A 6,000-nucleotide genomic window follows, 5' to 3' on the forward strand; every position below is an offset into this window, starting at 1 on the left:
TGGTCCTGTAGTTAATGGACTGTAGTTAATGGACTGTAGTTAATGGACTGTGGTCCTGTAGTTAATGGACTGTAGTTAATGGACTGTAGTTAAGGGACTGTGGTCCTGTAGTTAATGGACTGTAGTTAATGGACTGTGGTCCTGTAGTTAATGGACTGTAGTTAATGGACTGTAGTTAAGGGACTGTGGTCCTGTAGTTAATGGACTGTAGTTAATGGACTGTAGTTAAGGGACTGTGGTCCTGTAGTTAATGGACTGTGGTCCTGTAGTTAATGGACTGTAGTTAATGGACTGTGGTCCTGTAGTTAATGGACTGTAGTTAAGGGACTGTGGTCCTGTAGTTAATGGACTGTAGTTAATGGACTGTAGTCCTGTAGTTAATGGACTGTAGTTAATGGACTGTGGTCCTGTAGTTAATGGACTGTAGTTAATGGACTGTAGTTAAGGGACTGTGGTCCTGTAGTTAATGGACTGTAGTTAATGGACTGTGGTCCTGTAGTTAATGGACTGTAGTTAATGGACTGTAGTTAATGGACTGTGGTAGAAGGGTAGAATACAATTTTGAGGAGCCATGAAATCGACTTTTGGTAAATGACTATTTCTGATTCCTTTTCTCTCCTTCCTTCCTTCCTTCCTTCCTTCCTTCCTTCCTTCCTTCCTTCCTTCCTTCCTTCCTTCCTTCCTTCCTTCCTTCCTTCCTTCCTTCCTTCCTTCCTTCCAGGGCAGGATGCAGTCTTCAGGCCAACGGCAGCGTGACACAGAGCAGCAGCGACCCCTGCTGTCAGCTGACGATGACCCCGAGGCTGCCGGACGAGCTGGTCCTCTGTTTCCCACGGCTGACCAGGACAGCCTGTGGTTCATCCAGGACGGCTGTGGTATAGTCTGTGGTGTGGTGACCTGGTTGTTGGTCCTTTACGCTGACTTTGTGGTCAATCTGGTGATGCTGCTGCCAAACAAGAGCTTGTGGTATTCCGTGATCAACGGAGCGTTGTTTAACTTCCTGGCTGTCATGGCGCTGGCCTCGCATCTACGTGCCATGCTTTCAGACCCGGTGAGAAGTTAGAGGGAGCAGACGGAAGGAGAGACAAGACGGAGGGAGGAGGGAGAGACAAGACGGAGGGAGGAGGAAGGAGAGACAAGACGGAGGGAGGAGGAGGGAGAGACAAGACGGAGGGAGGAGGAGGGAGAGACAAGACGGAGGGAGGAGGGAGAGACAAGACGGAGGGAGGAGGAAGGAGAGACAAGACGGAGGGAGGAGGAAGGAGAGACAAGACGGAGGGAGGAGGGAGAGACAAGACGGAGGGAGGAGGAGGGAGAGACAAGACGGAGGGAGGAGGAAGGAGAGACAAGACGGAGGGAGGAGGAAGGAGAGACAAGACGGAGGGAGGAGGAGGGAGAGACAAGACGGAGGGGAGGAGGAGGGAGAGACAAGACGGAGGGAGGAGGAGGGAGAGACAAGACGGAGGGAGGAGGAAGGAGAGACAAGACGGAGGGAGGAGGAAGTAGAGACAAGACGGAGGGAGGAGGGAGAGACAAGACGGAGGGGGAGGAAGGAGAGACAAGACGGAGGGAGGAGGGAGAGACAAGACGGAGGGAGGAGGAAGGAGAGACAAGACGGAGGGAGGAGGAAGTAGAGACAAGACGGAGGGAGGAGGAAGGAGAGACAAGACGGAGGGAGGAGGAAGGAGAGACAAGACGGAGGGGAGGAAGGAGAGACAAGACGGAAGGAGAGACAAGACGGAGGGAGGAGGAAGGAGAGACAAGACGGAGGGGGAGGAAGGAGAGACAAGACGGAGGGAGGAAGAAGGAGAGACAAGACGGAGGGGGAGGGAGGAAGGAGAGACAAGACGGAGGGAGGAGGGAGAGACAAGACGGAGGGAGGAGGAAGGAGAGACAAGACGGAGGGAGGAGGAAGTAGAGACAAGACGGAGGGAGGAGGAAGGAGAGACAAGACGGAGGGAGGAGGAAGGAGAGACAAGACGGAGGGGGGAGGAAGGAGAGACAAGACGGAGGGAGGAGGAAGGAGAGACAAGACGGAGGGAGGAGGAAGGAGAGACAAGACGGAGGGGGAGGAAGGAGAGACAAGACGGAGGGAGGAGGAAGGAGAGACAAGACGGAGGGAGGAGGAAGGAGAGACAAGACGGAGGGAGGAGGAAGGAGAGACAAGACGGAGGGGGAGGGAGGAAGGAGAGACAAGACGGAGGGAGGAGGGAGAGACAAGACGGAGGGAGGAGGAAGGAGAGACAAGACGGAGGGGGAGGGAGAGACAAGACGGAAGGAGGAGGAAGGAGAGACAAGACGGAGGGAGGAGGAAGGAGAGACAAGACGGAGGGAGGAGGAAGGAGAGACAAGACGGAGGGAGGAGGAAGGAGAGACAAGACGGAGGGAGGAGGAAGGAGAGACAAGACGGAGGGAGGAGGAAGGAGAGACAAGACGGAGGGAGGAGGAAGGAGAGACAAGACGGAGGGGGAGGAAGGAGAGACAAGACGGAGGGAGGAGGAAGGAGAGACAAGACGGAGGGGGAGGAAGGAGAGACAAGACGGAGGGGAGGGAGGAAGGAGAGACAAGACGGAGGGGGAGGGAGGAAGGAGAGACAAGACGGAGGGGGAGGGAGGAAGGAGAGACAAGACGGAGGGAGGAGGGAGAGACAAGACGGAGGGAGGAGGAAGGAGAGACAAGACGGAGGGAGGAGGAAGGAGAGACAAGACGGAGGGGGAGGAAGGAGAGACAAGACGGAGGGGGAGGAAGGAGAGACAAGACGGAGGGGGAGGAAGGAGAGACAAGACGGAGGGGGAGGAAGGAGAGACAAGACGGAGGGGAGGAAGGAGAGACGACGGAGGTGGAGGAAGGAGAGACAAGACGGAGGGGGAGGAAGGAGAGACAAGACGGAGGGGGAGGAAGGAGAGACAAGACGGAGGGAGGAGGGAGAGACAAGACGGAGGGAGGAGGAAGGAGAGACAAGACGGAGGGAGGAGGAAGGAGAGACAAGACGGAGGGAGGAGGAAGGAGAGACAAGACGGAGGGAGGAAGGAAGGAGAGACAAGACGGAGGGAGGAGGAAGGAGAGACAAGACGGGGGGGAGGAAGGAGAGACAAGACGGAGGGAGGAAGGAGAGAGAGACGAGGCGGAGGAAGGAGAGAGAGACGAGGCGGAGGAAGGAGAGAGAGACGAGGCGGTGGAAGGAAGGAAGGAGAGACAAGACGGAGGGGGAGGAAGGAGAGACAAGACGGAGGGAGGAGGAAGGAGAGACAAGACGGAGGGGGGAGGAAGGAGAGACAAGACGGAGGGAGGAGGAAGGAGAGACAAGACGGAGGGAGGAGGAAGGAGAGACAAGACGGAGGGAGGAGGAAGGAGAGACAAGACGGAGGGAGGAGGAAGGAGAGACAAGACGGAGGGAGGAGGAAGGAGAGACAAGACGGAGGGAGGAGGAGGGAGAGACAAGACGGAGGGAGGAGGAAGGAGAGACAAGACGGAGGGAGGAGGAAGGAGAGACAAGACGGAGGGAGGAGGAAGGAGAGACAAGACGGAGGGAGGAGGAAGGAGAGACAAGACGGAGGGAGGAGGAAGGAGAGACAAGACGGAGGGAGGAGGAAGGAGAGACAAGACGGAGGGAGGAGGAAGGAGAGACAAGACGGAGGGAGGAGGGAGAGACAAGACGGAGGGAGGAGGAAGGAGAGACAAGACGGAGGGAGGAAGGAAGGAGAGACAAGACGGAGGGAGGAAGGAAGGAGAGACAAGACGGAGGGAGGAAGGAAGGACAGACAAGACGGGGGGAGGAAGGAGAGACAAGACGGGGGGGGAGGAAGGAGAGACAAGACGGAGGGAGGAAGGAGAGACAAGACGGAGGGGGAGGGAGGAAGGAGAGAGAGACGAGGCGGAGGAAGGAGAGAGAGACGAGGCGGTGGAAGGAAGGAAGGAGAGACAAGACGGAGGGGGAGGAAGGAGAGACAAGACGGAGGGAGGAAGGAGAGACAAGACGGAGGGGGAGGGAGGAAGGAGAGACAAGACGGGGGGGGGGGAAGGAAGGAGAGAGAGACGAGGCGGTGGGAGGCTCTGGTCAATGGAGCACCTCAGAACGATGAGAAGTCTGTCTCTGTGAGGACAGGGACGGACTCTCCCTGGGAGAAGGAGACAGTCTCCTGGTAGGGTGAGTCAGTCAGTCTGTCTGTTCCTGCAGCACTAGTCTGTCAGGGTAAAGACTATATAGGTTGATGTCTCCTCAGGGTAAAGACTATATAGGTTGATGTCTCCTCAGGGTAAAGACTATATAGGTTGATGTCTCCTCAGGGTAAAGACTATATAGGTTGATGTCTCCTCAGGGTAAAGACTATATAGGTTGATGTCTCCTCTCCTCAGGGTAAAGACTATATAGGTTGATGTTTCCTCAGGGTAAAGACTATATAGGTTGATGTCTCCTCAGGGTAAAGACTATATAGGTTGATGTCTCCTCAGGGTAAAGACTATATAGGTTGATGTCTCCTCAGGGTAAAGACTATATAGGTTGATGTCTCCTCAGGGTAAAGACTATATAGGTTGATGTCTCCTCTCCTCAGGGTAAAGACTATATAGGTTGATGTCTCCTCAGGGTAAAGACTATATAGGTTGATGTCTCCTCAGGGTAAAGACTATATAGGTTGATGTCTCCTCAGGGTAAAGACTATATAGGTTGATGTCTCCTCAGGGTAAAGACTATATAGGTTGATGTTTCCTCAGGGTAAAGACTATATAGGTTGATGTCTCCTCAGGGTAAAGACTATATAGGTTGATGTCTCCTCTCCTCAGGGTAAAGACTATATAGGTTGATGTCTCCTCAGGGTAAAGACTATATAGGTTGATGTCTCCTCAGGGTAAAGACTATATAGGTTGATGTCTCCTCAGGGTAAAGACTATATAGGTTGATGTTTCCTCTCCTCAGGGTAAAGACTATATAGGTTGATGTCTCCTCAGGGTAAAGACTATATAGGTTGATGTCTCCTCAGGGTAAAGACTATATAGGTTGATGTCTCCTCAGGGTAAAGACTATATAGGTTGATGTCTCCTCTCCTCAGGGTAAAGACTATATAGGTTGATGTCTCCTCAGGGTAAAGACTATATAGGTTGATGTCTCCTCAGGGTAAAGACTATATAGGTTGATGTCTCCTCAGGGTAAAGACTATATAGGTTGATGTCTCCTTTCCTCAGGGTAAAGACTATATAGGTTGATGTCTCCTCTCCTCAGGGTAAAGACTATATAGGTTGATGTCTCATCAGGGTAAAGACTATATAGGTTGATGTCTCCTCAGGGTAAAGACTATATAGGTTGATGTCTCCTCAGGGTAAAGACTATATAGGTTGATGTCTCCTCTCCTCAGGGTAAAGACTATATAGGTTGATGTCTCCTCAGGGTAAAGACTATATAGGTTGATGTCTCCTCAGGGTAAAGACTATATAGGTTGATGTTTCCTCCTCAGGGTAAAGACTATATAGGTTGATGTCTCCTCAGGGTAAAGACTATATAGGTTGCTGTCTGCTCTCCTCAGGGTAAAGACTATATAGGTTGATGTCTCCTCAGGGTAAAGACTATATAGGTTGATGTCTCATCAGGGTAAAGACTATATAGGTTGATGTCTCCTCAGGGTAAAGACTATATAGGTTGATGTCTCCTCAGGGTAAAGACTATATAGGTTGATGTCTCCTCAGGATAAAGACTATATAGGTTGATGTCTCCTCTCCTCAGGGTAAAGACTATATAGGTTGATGTCTCCTCAGGGTAAAGACTATATAGGTTGATGTCTCCTCAGGGTAAAGACTATATAGGTTGATGTCTCCTCAGGGTAAAGACTATATAGGTTGATGTCTCCTCAGGGTAAAGACTATATAGGTTGATGTCTCCTCAGGGTAAAGACTATATAGGTTGATGTTTCCTCAGGGTAAAGACTATATAGGTTGATGTCTCCTCAGGGTAAAGACTATATAGGTTGATGTCTCCTCAGGGTAAAGACTATATAGGTTGATGTCTCC

At 52.0% G+C, this 6,000-nt stretch overlaps 1 protein-coding gene across 5 annotated transcripts in view; it reads left to right on the plus strand.

The window, feature by feature from the left end:
- The window catches only part of LOC106588126 (palmitoyltransferase ZDHHC7), a 50,473-nt gene that overhangs the window by 11,581 nt on the left and 32,892 nt on the right, over positions 1-6,000 (plus strand). For all 5 annotated transcript variants that reach the window (XM_045709081.1, XM_045709083.1, XM_045709082.1 and 2 more), the window contains exon 2: positions 722-1,051. In XM_045709081.1, coding sequence (XP_045565037.1) covers positions 728-1,051 — 324 coding nt within the window. In that variant the 5' untranslated portion in view covers positions 722-727. The remainder of the gene's footprint in view (positions 1-721; positions 1,052-6,000) is intronic.

This window comes from Salmo salar, chromosome ssa26, assembly GCF_905237065.1.
Source record: "Salmo salar chromosome ssa26, Ssal_v3.1, whole genome shotgun sequence".
Taxonomy (NCBI): Eukaryota; Metazoa; Chordata; class Actinopteri; order Salmoniformes; family Salmonidae; genus Salmo; species Salmo salar.